The following is a 14981-nucleotide window of genomic DNA, read 5'->3' as shown; positions in this document are numbered from 1 at the left end:
AAGACCACTTCATTAGCACACTTTGAAAAAACATACCGTGTAAAAACGGCGACACAGCGACCTCTATGGCACAACCGTTAGTTTTCCATGTGCGTGCGTGTGAATCACACAACTGCGTGACATCAGTACGACGAACTCTCTCATCTAAATTGCTACCAAATTATTAGCATAGTGGGGGCTGCACAGCCGCTATAAATGGAGAGCCACTCGATAAAGGAGCACAAGTGCACAGACTTGCTGGGATTTGATCCCGGCTGTCTCGAGAGTAGCGGAGGTTTATTTCAACGTTGTGACAATAATGTTTAGGTATTTTAGAAAGCTTTAAATAAGACAAATAGACAAAAACAATCTTTAAGCAAAACGGAGACTTCATTTCCTGAAGAATATTAGTTAGGTAAGTGTACTTTCTTCTATGTTACTCTTATGTTATTTACTGTCTTAAATTGACATGAACATATTTTAAGTGATACCATCATTTGCTTGGAGAAATATACATGTTCAGTTTTGGACTGTTGCATGTGCCTCATACCGCCTCATCAAACTTCATGTATGTTTCCCTCGAGTGCATGTTTTGACACAGTCGAATGCTTTTATATTTCTGTCCGCTCTTTTAGTTAATCGATGCACAGGTGAGTGCCGAGCGCTGTTCGCTCACGGGGGTGCTGAAGTTTGCCTTTCAGGTGCCACTTGTCAAACATCTCTAATTCTACGGTTAAACAGCCTGGTCTTACGTTTATTTTCTCATCTCGTTGCAGCACAGCTCCTAAGATATGAGGTCCACCTGCCTGATCCTCCTTGCTTTTCTCACTGCTTTCAATCTGACTGTCAATGTGGGCCAACACGTTGCACAGGAAGAAGACCCCGCCGAGCGAGTACCTATGGATGAAATTCTGCAGAGAGCCGAGAATCTCATCATTCGATCCATTCTCAGGAAAATAGAAGATGACAGTGCTAATGGTATTTAGCTTCCAACTTGAAAACTAAATGTTAGATAATGCATTCAGCTGAGTAAGATGGGAAGAGGTAGGGCTGCAAATAACTCGTCAATGGTCACACTTTAGCATTACATAAATGTCTTAAATAAAACTACCTCGGATTGCGTATTTGCATTTCAATTGTTTTTCTTGGCGATACAAGCAGAGTTGATTTTTTTTTTTCAATTTAAGGTTAGTAGAGCTGCGTTTTCCATGCAAATGTGTTTCACTTCTTTATAAGCTGATGAGGAATTGCATAGACTTTTCCCACAATACAACTTTGTAGTATAGATAACTGGAAAAAATGAAATCACGGATTACGCTCCTTTCTCGGACATCGGTTCAGTTTGAACGCGTTTGTTTTTGCTGCGTTTTATTTTTGGGTTATTAAGTTTTCGAGTCCCGTCAACAACTGCTTGTTCGTATAGTATTCAGTTGTTGTCGAATTTCTTCTTCGAGCATTGTTGCGATACGCATGCCAATATACTCATCTAACATTTTCAAATGTTGCAACGTTTGGTGAAAAATCTCATTTAGCCGTACTGTAAGCCGTGACAGACAAGTGCATTGACTCTGTTTATGTTGAAATGTTACGATCTTCAGAAACATAAACTTAACTGCTGAAGCGCAGTCTTATTCTATTTCAGCGGAGTTCGTTTGGATTATTTTCTGGGGGAACAGTAAACTTTTTAATTCCATCTTTCGAAATTGTAAAATGTTATTACCTGTCCTATTAAAAGGCGCAATAAACGCGAATTTAAGCTAATCGGTTTCAGGGAAATGCTGAGGGGGGTGGAATAATTCTTAATGAATTTAGTTACTCTCTTCTCTAAGAAAAAAAAAAGTCAGCTTTAAAAGTCAATAAACGGACACACGAAAGCAGACGATTAAGCGAATGTGCTGGAACGCAGCTTTGCGCGGTTTGTCACGACATTGTTTTGGATTTCCTGCTACAACTGAGTATTCGAAGTTCCATTGTGCAATGCAAATGTGAATGTGTTGCTCTTGATCCGGTGTATCAAATGCGCTTAGCCAACTAATGATGAGCCGTGAAAACCTGCTGCTCGTGAACGCACAACGGCGCAGGGTTTAGCGCTGCTGTCTCACAGCTTCGGCGTTCGCGTTTTGAATCTTGGGGTTTCTAAAGGTAGTTTCCTTATCCCCCATTACGAACCACGCGTGTTAGGTTAATTAACCACCGTAATAGTGTATGGAATTTATGTCCCGTCCAGGGTTGGTTCCTGCCTTACTTCAGTGTACTACCATCACAAACTGGCTCTCTAACTAGGTACTGATTGGTTCATACATTTTAAATACCCTTTATAATGGAGAATTGAATTATACAAACAGAATACAGCAAAAGAAAAAAAAAATGCTGGTTTCAGCACAATTTACACAAGTGTCAGAAAATAATACACTTCATCTTTAAGATCGTCCGAGGCCAAAATCGCTGATTGTCCAGCAGGGACCACTTCAGCTGGGGTGCTGCTTTTAAAGTGTTGCTGGTGGGCGGCCGCTGCTGCCAGTGCATAACAAGCGTTTACCTAAGCGGTTTGTAATTTTCTATTTAAAATAAAAAAAATATTCCCAGAATGTATCATTAATCACTTATGCAGTTTCTAATACGACTACAACCATGATCATTATACTATTAATACAATCATCTAATAATTATGACCTGTACGGGTTGGCTTCTGTTTTTTGACAAGCTGCCAGGAAACGATTCAGCCTCCGGGACCATTAACTGAATTAAGCGTGTTCGAAACTGATTTAATAATAAGAAGAATAAGAAGAATAATGGGAACTCGGCTTTCTTAGGTCTCCTGAGTCGTATTTTCGAATCACGATCTGTGTGGAGTCTGTGCGCTTTTTCCGTGTCCACACGTATGAATACGCTTTCCTTCTCCAATCTAATGATGTACAAGATAGGGCGACCGAACAGAAAAGAACCATCCACAAGGAAATTCCATAAAAAATATGTTTAGATCCGGATTTATAAATAACCATGATAAGCGGTTTGTGAAAACCAAATAGGTTTATGATTTTAAAAGGACTTTTCTTTCTTGCTCTGTTAGAATCCTGCTAGTTAGCCGACATTCGGTTTTGCCCAAATAGCTTTACTAAGTCTAATGAACATTTAAGGCTGACGTCTTTATCCAAGGAGACTTACAATATGTGAGCTTCAGTTGATTACATGTCTTTTGTCCATTTGGAGCACAGACAGGCTAAATGTTTTGCTCATGGTCACACAGTATCAGCAGCGGAATTTACACCCATAACTTCGGGGATTGGAATCCATAACCTTAAACCACTACGCCACACCATGAACTAATTTTAAATGCAGAATGGCCTTCCCCGAATAAAATGGTTATTTGTCAAACAACTGTTCTAAAACCAACCACACGAGTCAGTAAAATTCCATTAAATAACCGTTATTTTAAGAGTAGTAGTCGCTCTAAATCACTCGAGATGTCTGAGTGGCAGTCGGAGTGTAAATGTTCTCCTTGTCTTGGTTCTCCCTGCCTTGAGCCCATAGCTGTAACAGACGCAGGTTTTGCCACCGTGCGAACGCGTGTCTGGGCTCCAGTAATCGTGTCAGTTAATAAGGTAATCATCGCCATAGCTACAGTGGTAACCGATGGCTCTATACACGTTCTCTTAATGACAGTATTAGCTTTTTCATTTATTTGATGATATGGGGCACCAGTATATTGCTCTGGTAAAAGCAAGTGCCGAAGTAAGCTTATTATTGGTAAGATGATATCCCGTCCCCTTTGGTATCAGGCCCTCATCACTCTGTAATGGTTAGAGAAGTTTCATTGATGACAATTATAACACCTAGAAAGTTGTAACCAGCGCTTCTAGCATAGTTCCCGAAAACGAGTAAAAAGTATTAGCTTTACAGCAGCACTTAAAACATTTCAAAGAATTTGGGAGCAGTTTGACTTCTTTGCACTTCTAATTGCTTTTCACGTCCAATTGAGAGATTTTCGTCCAATCTTTGTAAAATATTCAGTATGAGAAAGTTATTTGGCCTAGTCGACTTTTAACCGCGCGTTGCTTGAGTACAAGCTGTCAAGTTTGAAATGCGTAAAAGCAGGATCGTTTTAAATTAGTCTTATTACAGCAGCAAATGCAATTACAATGGCAAGCAGCTGTAAAGTTTAAATGACACGGGTATGTAAGAGCGTTAATTCTGTCTGTGAAAGTATGTCTTCTATTTTGTATTTAGTTCACCATCACTCTCTCCGTGTTCGTATCCCAGCTATACCGGGCAGAGTAAGGTGCTGCTGGAGCCTAGCAGTCATCGGGAGATGGGCAGGAACAACCCCTGGACAGGGCACCGGGCCATCGCAGATTTAGTGCAGTAAAAAGAGTTTTATGAACACTAAAACGCGAGTAAAAGATAAAGGTAAAATGCAGCGGACGTAATTTGACACATTTCGCAGTTTGCTCAAGAGATCGATGTAGAATGTGATGTCCCACGTGATTCGGCCGATTGCTTTTTTAGTTGGCTTAAAGTAAGGGTGACAGGCCGCTTCTCAGTTATAATTACGACAAGAAGCGGGAGTCATGATAATTGACAAAACATGAATTCATTTTTAAATCCATTCATTCCCTGAAGCCGGAATTCCAGTACAGGTTAGCCGTTGCTCATTCTAGCCACATCGGGAATTATGCAGTCCAGGTCACTTCGGCCGTCCATCAACCCCAGGAGAAGGGTCCTGCGAGACGTGGTATAATAGACAAACTCACTTGCTCGGTAGTCATTTCTGTCCCTTTGCAATCGGCAAGCCTAACCCTTCTGCAAAATACGCATTTCTAAAAAAAATGGAAACACGGGGAGAGCGCTTTCATATACCGGGGCAAAAATATCAAGATCATAGACAACGGCTACACATAACTTTATAGATAACCGAGTAGTACTGATAGAAATCAGAACTGCAAGCTGAAAATGATTCTTCTGAACGGAACTCTTTAATAGCACTACTGGGTTGTATGGTTCCTTGGAGAACCATTGCTTGTCAAAGAACCGTTTTATTCCGTGAAGGGTTCTTTGCCTATGAAGTTTGTTCTTGAGGCTTTGTAGAGCATCATAATAAGGATAAAGCAGAAATCTTTAATATAGAGTATAGGCGACCTCACCGGATACTGAGAGATAAAGAAAACTTGTGATTGTTTGTATTAGTGTATGCAGTACGAGTCCTATAACAGTCATGAACCTACTGGCACATCCACCCCTCCATGTTCTTAACCCTGTTATGCAGGGCAGGGCAGCTGAAGTCTGTCCCACCAGCCATTGGGATCAAAGCAGGAACAACACGTAGACAGAGAAACACACACATCAGGGGCCAATTTAACAATGCTGCTTCACCTAACCTGCATGTGCTTGGGTTTGGACTATGGGAGAAAACTGAAGCAGTCGAAAGAAACCCACACTGACATGAGGAGAGTGTGCAAATGCCACACAAGAGGCAAGCCGGGACACAAACCCTGGTCTCCTTGTTTTACAAATCTATTATCATCTATTAATGGCCATTTATGGAACCTGTTACAGATCTAAATAAACAAAAGTTCATTTTAGAAACTTGATGTAGATTGTTCTTTAGCCAACCAAAAAACATTTGGTATTGCTCTGAAGAACCACTCTGGCACCTTTAGCAAGTCTAAAGTGGATTAAGTGAGGGTGGGTGTGTAGTGTGACATCGCAGATCCTTTTTTATGTGGAGTCTGCATGAGCTTTTTCTGCTTTTTCTCCTTTTTTTTCTTCAAAAGATACACATGTTAGCTTAATATTTATATACATTTTTTATATATATACATATATATAGTGGCCCATTATGAGTGAGTGTGGGAGTGTCTGCCCTGTGATTTAGTAGCACCCCACCCAGAACTGGTAATAGGCAACACTGCATTGTATAAGTGAACAACAAATGGACAGATGGAAACAGAACACATTTCCTAATGTTATAATAAGTATCTTCCATTTCTCTTTTCTTATTTTTTTGTTTTAGAACAGGAATTGCTCGCAAAGAGGCAACATCCTGGCAAAAGGTTCCAAGATACATTTGAAAAAAGGCAACATCCAGGAAAGAGAGATGAAGAAGAAAACGAGGATGACCTAACATATATGGATTTCCCAAAAAGGCCGCATCCTTTAAAGAAGGAGGAGGAAGAGGAGGATTACTCTGAATTTCAAAAGCGACAGCATCCAGGCAAGCGTGATGAGGAGGCTGACACCTCCATGGACCTGCAGAAGAGACAACACCCAGGCAGACGTGCCCTGTGGGAGCAGTACTCTGATATACCCGGCACCCAAGCAGCTTACCTGCATGAGCTCTCGAGACGACAGCACCCTGGCAGGAGATTTGTAGGGTTTGTTAAGAGACAACACCCCGGTAAGAGGAGTCTGGAGGATCAGGATGTTAGCGAACTTCAAGATGTGGACAAGCGCCAGCACCCTGGAAAGCGCACCATGGACTTAGACAGCCCAGATTATAACAGCAGCCCACCCTGCGATATCCAAGAACTGACTGGCTGTAGTAAAGCTAGTTTACTGCTTGAGTTGCTAGATAATGTGAACAAGAGCAGGGGTGAGGAGAAAAGGCAACACCCTGGACGAAGGTTTGTTTTTGATGCTGACTTGGCTGAACAAGAATAAGGCTAGTTTGATGTAAATTTACAAAAAATATTACTTACTTTTTTATTTATTTCTTCATTGCATCATTTATTATTAATTTCTTGTTTTTTTTTATTATTTCCCCTCAGCAGCAAGTCTTCTCCAGTAATTCTTATTTCACTTACAAGTAAACCTCGCCAACTTGAGAAGTTAGAAATTGGATACGCTAGCTATAGACAGGATGTTATCCAGATCCTTTGGTTTTATTTTTTAGATAATGAAGAATAATTTAAGAAGGCGTAGAACTGCAACACTCTAGGAGTCTGGCTTTGAATCCCAGCCTAGTAAATGTCTGTGTGGAATCTGCACATTTGTGTCAAAATGGATATTTTTCCATTTTTTGTCTTCTGCATCCCAAGTGCGTGTTAGGTTAACTGGCAGCTCCAAATTAACTTACTGTGGGTGAGTGAAGCCTGTGATGGACAACAGCACCATCCAAATTTAGCTCTGACTGGATGTATTTTCAAATTGATGATTTCAAATTTTATAGCTTTAAACTAAACTTGTATGACAGGTTCCTATTCTCCTTGAATATGGAAAATGTGTAGTGCTGTTACCTGCCATATGGTAACTGGGGTATTTAATTACCTGTGTATTCATTTTCATCTCCACCTGCCTCCATTAATCAACATCTTTGGTCAGGGAATATACCTGTGGTAGAAGTGAAAGGAATGAGCTTCATTGTATTCTTAGTTAGACGTAAGGAATACATTAAGGAAATCAGAGCTGAATAAAATACCAATATATACAGAGAAAATAAACATCAATAACTGACTAAAATGAAATCAAAGATATAAGGCATCCAAATATTTTAGGGTTGAGATCTTAAATCATATACATATACTTTACAGTGCCCTGTTAATGTATCCAGACTCCATAAAATGTTTTCAAAGGTTGCTGGATTCCAAACAATAACTTACATATCTTGTTCTATTCCTTTTTAAATTGCAAACCCACATGCTTGAGAAGAAATTTTATATAGACAAAATTACTCATTCGAAGATTTTCGATATCAGTAGATATGGTAGAAAAAGATTAGAGACATCATAGACACTGATCTCAGAAGACGGAAGACATCTTTGCCACCTTGTCAGTTTTAGGTCTTTTGGGATCGGGGTCTACCAGCTTTGCACACTGATCACAAATGATTTTTGTCAATTACTCTTGGCATATTTGCAAAAAGTTCATTCAAAGTTCTGGGACTGTACTCATGCGACTCCATTTTGAAGTTGTGCCAATAGTTCTCAAAGGGGTTCAGGTCCAGAGTTTAACTGAACAACTCAAACACATTTACCTTTTAATTTGCCTTGTTGCTTTGTTCCATTCTTTGGAGTCATGTCATGCTGAAAGGCAAATTTTCTTCTAAGTATAAGTTTTTAGTAGATTGTAACAAGCCCATGGTGTCAGACTTCATCTGTTTTTCTTTCAAACTTGCCTAAAACATAAACATCAAGAGCAATCAGATGTGAATGGCAAGTGAGAAATGATGAAGAACGTCTAGTTGAAAAAAAATAGAAGAAATATGAGGGTGGACAAAATGACTGCTGATGGTGCAAAGAAGATGTAGAACTGTTAGTTGAGAAAAAAAATAGTGGCAGAAAGTGACAAGGTGATCAATAAAGAAGCAAGAAGAAACAATGAAGAAGCAGTTGTGCGAGTGCAAGAAGTCAACAGACAGGAGTTTGTAAGTGAGCTGCATACTATAGAAGGAATGAGAAATACACTTAGGATTAAGAAGGAGACTCCAAATGAAAGATAGGATGGAGTAGGTGTGAATTGCTTGAAAATGCTAAAGGGAACATCATAATTACTACTGATACATGTTTAGAATGCATAGAGAAGATGCTGAATGAGATGAAAGAATGGGACAATGATGTTCATTGTGAGAAACTAGAAGGACCAAGTTGTTTCTTTTCAAATGAGGAGACAGCAAATGTACTGAAAAAGATGAAGATTGGTAAAGCAGCCGGTCCAACTGATGTGGTGTTGGTAATGCTGAAGGCTGTGGAAGGTCCTGGAATTGCTTGGATGATAGACCTGAGCAAGATGATTCTGTGGGTTTCAGAAAATTGGAAAGGAAGTGTCCTCATTTCAGCATACAAAGGAGAGGATATTTCATTGGATTGTGTGTCATATTGAGCAACCAGGTCTTTGGAGAAGTGGCTGTGTGAGTGCTAGAGACAAGACTCAGGAGAAAAGGTCAAAGTTAATTAAATGTAGTTTGGGTTCATGCCTGAGAAGAGTACAACAAATGTGATATTTGCTATCAGCAAATGCAGGAAAAGAATGCGTTCCGCACTTGTACACCTGGAGAAAGCTTTTGACAGGGTGCCATGAGAGTCTGACATAGATGAATGATTAGTGTGTGCAATGATGTCAATTGAAGAGGTAACATGAATAATGGCAAAGACGAAGGGGAGCAAATTTTGGAAGGGATGGGTGAATGTGGGTGTGGCATATAGAGTACAGGTGTTGGTAGAAACTCCAACCATTGTATGGGTTGTAAGACATGGATGCATGCAAGATGTATTGGCATGAAGGCTACTCTGTGATATTTTTTGCAAAAATTATGTGAGGAGGTTCAGAATGCTGATCGACTAAGAGTAAATTTAGATACTGGCAATGAAGTTGTTTTGGAGAAAGTAGGAAAGTTCTGCTACTTAGGTGCCATGTTAAGCACTGATAGAGGTGCAGAAAGAGTGGTAAAAGTTTAGGTCCCATCTTTTCAACTATTAAAGGACCCTCTCTAACACTGAAAAGAAACGTTTATGAAAGCTGTGAGGGGAGTAATATGCTCAGTGGGAGTGAGACAAAGCAGATAAATGTGGACCATAAAGCAAACCTGGAAAAACAGAGATAAGAATGATCAGATGGTGTTACAGAGTGAGAGGAAGATGAATATTGACTTAAGAGAAAGGCAAAAGGTGTGGTGCTGAGAAGAAATAAAGTAAAGTAGAACAAAAGGTAGAGTAAAGAGGTGCACTAAGATGGAGGTAGAGGCACAGAGGGAGGCCAAAAAGGAGGAGGATAAAGGTGGTTTTGGATGATATAAAAACATATATTTATCCCCAAAGGATGGCAAGGATGGCAAAGAATGAAAGATAAAGATTTGGGAATCAACCAGCTAACCTGCACAGCCTTTAAACCAATGATGATAACGGTAGTGATTATGATGGTAAAGATGTCTCCATCATGTCTAAAAACCTGCTAAGATACTGCTGACAAGAAACACCTCCTAAGCATTATATTGTCACCATTATTTATTACTGATAGAACAGAAATTTCTCGAATCATGGACGATGTTAGCTTTGCATCACACATAGTAATTTGAATTTAGACCAACAAAAGTTAAGCTGTTTAAGCTAGGCCCTGCATATCCACAAGGCATCTTCCTAACTCATAGCTTGTACACACTCATGCTTTCAGGCAAACTCCAGGTAGGGGCTTCCTTTTGAGGAGCTTTTATATTTTTTCACCATTCCATAGAGTCTTGGTTGTACAGAACTCTTGATATTGATGACTGATCTATCTTAACAATGCTCAACTACTGCATGTCTTTCTCGACTATTGCTCACCTCTCAGTGGACTCTTTTACAGGTCACCTTGTCTGAATGCCATGTTTTGACAGATACGCCATTCTAGGCAGTGTCTATTTTTTAATTTTTTTTGTATTGGTTACACCATACTAATCCCCAAGAGGAAATTGTCTTTTCACATGAGCTCTGGAGGTCAGAGTGCAGAGTCAGCCATTGTACAGCGCCCCTGGATTCTAGTCTTCCATTTCTTGATAAATGTGCCGAACATGCTCAGTGGGAGTCCAGAACACTTTTATCTAGTTTATATCTTTTTCCTTTGAGTACATTTTTCTCATTTTATTTATCATTTCCTTAGATTTCTGGTTAGTCTTTACTTTCATACTTTCCATTTAGATTCATCAGTAGCCAATGATTCCTTAACAGAGTAGAAGTTTCATTCATAAACCTCTGTAGTGCGATGGTAGACAACCATAGTAAAACAAAGCAACATCATTGGAGCAACCAGAACACAGTGGTCAGACTACTTAGGTGAGCAGTACTATTTATCTTTTGACTTCAAAATGTCTGCTGTTAAGCAAATTTATAGTTTTCTCTTCAAGTATGCAGGTGTTCAATAAAAATACTGAAAGGAAGAAGATGACTAAAAATCACTTGAAAGCCAACAACATCTGAAAACGTTTAAAGGAAATGAATGCTTTAGCAAGGCACAGTTTATACTTTAAATGATTTAATATGATAAGCTTTGATTAAAGTATTTCCTGAAGAAGTAAATGTAGTAGTAGTTTTATGTTTTTATTCTGTATGTACAAAGAGAGTGAGGAAGACTGAGTGAGCACTGGGACACTCAGTACGACAGGACATCAAGTAAACTATGTTGAGTTATCCCAAATATACTCGATTATACTGTGTGACAAAAATGAAAGTCCTTTGGGCCATAGCACAACTAGATGAGAGCAGAAACCTCAATTTCCTTTAAGAGTCTTTCCTTCTGAAGTACCCAGGGAAATGTCTGAAGTAGGATTCTTTATTATGGGATGTACAAACTAGAACTGAATCTTTTGCCACCAGAACAGTTTTTATAGTCTTGTGAATGGTGATATGGCTGGAAGGACACAACCATTTCTGTCCACCTTAAAGTTTCTGAATGTTATTAGCCATCTATTCTATGGTTTCAATGACCTGATGGTTTTTTCCATGTGATCTTCACATGTAGAATGAGGAACAGTAGTCTTATATACCTTTATTAACAGCACTTCCAGAATCAGTTTGACTGGAACAAATGGGTCAAACAGTAATAACATGAACTGCAACTCTAGTAGCTTAGTGTTTGAGTCTATGGAAGTCTAAAATTCATGAGTGATCCTTTTTTAACTTGTAGTTCAATTGCTTTAGGCGCTGAAATATCATATGAGCAATTCATATAAACTGATGTTCTTCATATATTCATATACAGTATATACATATATATATATATAAAACAGCTCAAGTTCAGATTTATCATCACATGTACCTCATGTGTAAAGCACTGACTGCATATTTGAGCGTTGACCTTTTATGCCTAATTTCTGCAAAAAAAGTACCATATAAAACATTAATCCCTAGAAATCAAAGTGTGCTGTATAATGAACCGATGTTTCATTTGCAGTTTGCTCCTGTCGTGTGCCTAGTTTTACCAAGATATACTATGGCTGCCTTGTTCTATGTTTTATTAAACAAAAAACTACAAGGCTTATAATGGCATTCTGGTTACATTAATTAGTAGTAATCATGATAATTTATAACTCAGATGAGTAAGAATTGTATGGAGTAAGGAGAATACGCATTTTCTGATAAATAAAACATTAGAAAAATTGCAACAAGAACAAGCCAATAGCCCAAACAATCTCATCCATCCTATTCACCTGGATAATCCAAAATAACAGAAGAATTGCATCTAATATTGCTAAAGCTGTACAGCAAAGAATAGATGAACTAATAAAAATATGTATATGATGTGATTATGTATCCATTTATGTATTTCTCAGTTTGTTAATTTTAATAAATTGATGCAGTTAGACACAGTGTAGAGGTTTTGGCAAAAACTGGAAGTGAACAGGTCAAACATACGACACACCTATTCATGCACTCTTATTTAGACCTTGGAGTGTAGAGTAGCCAGTCAACCTTATGCATCTGCAGAAACTGGAGTCAGATAAAACCCACACAGACAAAAGCTACACATGTAAACTCCACACAGGTAGTGACCAGGCTGGGACTTAAATTCAGTTGCCTGTGCAGATCTTGTTTAATAGTTTGTCAGATTCTCCCAAGAACTGTAACTTCACTCAGCACACTAGTCTTTGATTTACATTGTGTCATTGGAATATAAATCAAACTTCTTTCACATAGCTAGTTTTAATTCTACATATACCTGCCTGATTTTCCAGTTTCAGTGGAGATCTGTACTTCTCAAGGTGTTTGAATTCTCCAAATAAAGAATATATCTACAATGTGGCCTTTAAAAAACTCAAGACAATGTTCAGATGTAAAGCCAATTAGAGCAACAGCTGTAAAACAAATAATTTACTACCTGTTATCATGTTGTCATTTATTCTGTGTTATCCATGTCATCTCTTGTACATGAAATTCTAATATTGTGATGTATATATATATAAATATATATACAATATATATAAAATAATATTATTCCTGAGCAAAATAAAGTTGGTGCCAGAATTATTTTTCTACATAAAATTACTTATATGGTGTAAAAGCTGATTCTGTAAAGATTATTTTAATTGACTTCTCTCCTTTGTAAATGATAGCTAAGAGATATTGAAATAATTATGAAATAAATGGTAATGTAGCGCAATACATGCAGCAAGTCTCAGGCTTTAAGTTGCACTTTAATATTTTAAATGTATTTTTAAAACAAGTGCCTATTTTAATATTTAGAAGACATGCACGCCCATGGTGGTGTTTAGTTACTAAAAATGTTCTGCACTAGCCTACCATTATGTACAGCAGTGAAATTAAGAGAAGCACCATGACTTTGTAGAATTTTTTAGGACCATGGGATGATGAACCTTTTTTTTTTGCAGCCTTCTCCAAACAGGGTCTCTACAAAGAGTATGTGGCTGTTTTCAGTCAATTAGATCACTCAGTATTAATCTAAAGGCTTTTTGGACATTCAGTAAACACAACAAAATACTGCTACGTGTCTGTCAGGAATCAATTTCCTTTGAAGAACAAGCAGCCTTACATGATTCATGGAAGTAAAGGCTATATCATATTATTCCAGTCATGTTATGTCACAAAATGTCACACTAAAGTAAAATAATAATGAAAAATTTGCAGTGTTTTCAAAATAGAGAAGAGGTCACATCGTGCATTTTATATTTTTAGTGTGATATCAATTATAGAAAATGAAGCAGACATGAAGAAAATTGATCCATCCATTTTATACCGCTAATCTGGTCCAGGTCACAAGGGCAGCAATCTGAGCAAAAATGCCCAGACATCCCTTTACTTGCCATGTCCTTCAATGTGTTCCAAGGCCAGCTGAGACATGGTGTTCTAGGTCTGCCCCAAGGTTTTTTACTGGTTGGATATGCCCAAAAAACTGCCAGAGGGAGGCATCCAGGAGGCATCATAATTAGATGCCCGGACCACCTCAACTTGCTCCTTTAAATTCTGTGGAGCAGCAGCTCTACTTTCAAAGGCAAAGCCCAGGCACTCTGCGAAGGAAGCACATTTCTGCTGCTTGTATCTATGATCTTGTTCTTTCGGTCAAGAGTCAATGCTTTTGACCAAAGATGAAGGAAGGAACATAGACAGACCAGCAAATTGAGAGCTTTGCCCTTCGGCTCCACTCTCTCTTCACCATAATTGACTTCTATAACATCGTCATAACTGCAGACGCTGCTCTGATCCACCTGCCAATCACTAGCTCCCTTCTTCTGTCACTTAAGAGCAAGATCCCAAGATACTTAAATTTCTCCACTTAAGGTAGCATTGCACCTCAGCCTGGAGAGGGCACTCCACACATCCCCAAGTGACAACCATAACTTCAGACTTGGAGATGGTTATACTCATCCTGACTGCTTCACACTTGGCTATAAACCACCAAGTGCACACCTGAGGTCACCCAATGAAACCAACAGCAGAATATCAACCACAATCCTGGGGTCACCGAACTGTACTCCCCCACCCCTTCGCTATGCCTGGAAATTCTGCCCATAAAATCTATGAAAGAAGAATATAAGTAATTATTTTTAAAGAAGTTTCACTTCACTTTCCACTGACTTGTCTTGATGATGGTAATGTTGGCAACAAACAGATGGTTGATCCCGACTTCCAGCAACACTCTTCACCTCCTCATGGGGAATTCTAAGGTGCTCCTAGTCCAGTGATGACATAGAATCCCTCCAACATGCCTGAGATGTGTACTTGAATCCTTTCCCAGTTGAGGTGAAGTGCTGCATAGTCTGGTGGGGGCTGAGTAGACTACTCAGTTGATGCCATGAGGAAGTCCTCCACTAATAGTGTTTAGAAAATCAGTATCTGCTTGGTGAAGGCCGGGAGTTCTCCTCTTAGCTCAGGCTGATAAGAGACTGCCCCTGAGAATCATTGTAATGCAGAGATTGCATGGTCATGGATCGCAATTACCAGACTGCAAATCTGCAAAATGAGACGGCTTGTGGAGCGAGTCCACACCAAACCACCAATGGACTATGCCTGGCACTTTCATGGTAGAATTCAGCCGGGGTAGAGAATCCCAACCACATCCCCATATTACCTCTACTGGCTTAT

At 39.0% G+C, this 14981-nt stretch overlaps 1 protein-coding gene across 1 annotated transcript; it reads left to right on the top strand.

Annotated features, from left to right (window-relative positions):
* The first annotated feature begins 202 nt into the window (after positions 1–202).
* Positions 203–11420, top strand: trh (thyrotropin-releasing hormone). Its single transcript, XM_028824806.2, has 3 exons — positions 203–394; positions 756–957; positions 5990–11420. Exons 2-3 carry the CDS (start codon positions 771–773, stop codon positions 6634–6636), a joined length of 834 nt encoding a protein of 277 aa, XP_028680639.1. The 5' UTR covers positions 203–394; positions 756–770; the 3' UTR covers positions 6637–11420.
* Positions 11421–14981: the final 3561 nt, after the last annotated feature.

Source organism: Erpetoichthys calabaricus, chromosome 18, assembly GCF_900747795.2.
Source record: "Erpetoichthys calabaricus chromosome 18, fErpCal1.3, whole genome shotgun sequence".
In the NCBI taxonomy this organism is placed as follows: domain Eukaryota; kingdom Metazoa; phylum Chordata; class Cladistia; order Polypteriformes; family Polypteridae; genus Erpetoichthys; species Erpetoichthys calabaricus.
Note: the sequence above shows the minus strand (reverse complement) of the source record. Positions and strands in the feature narration are given on the sequence as shown.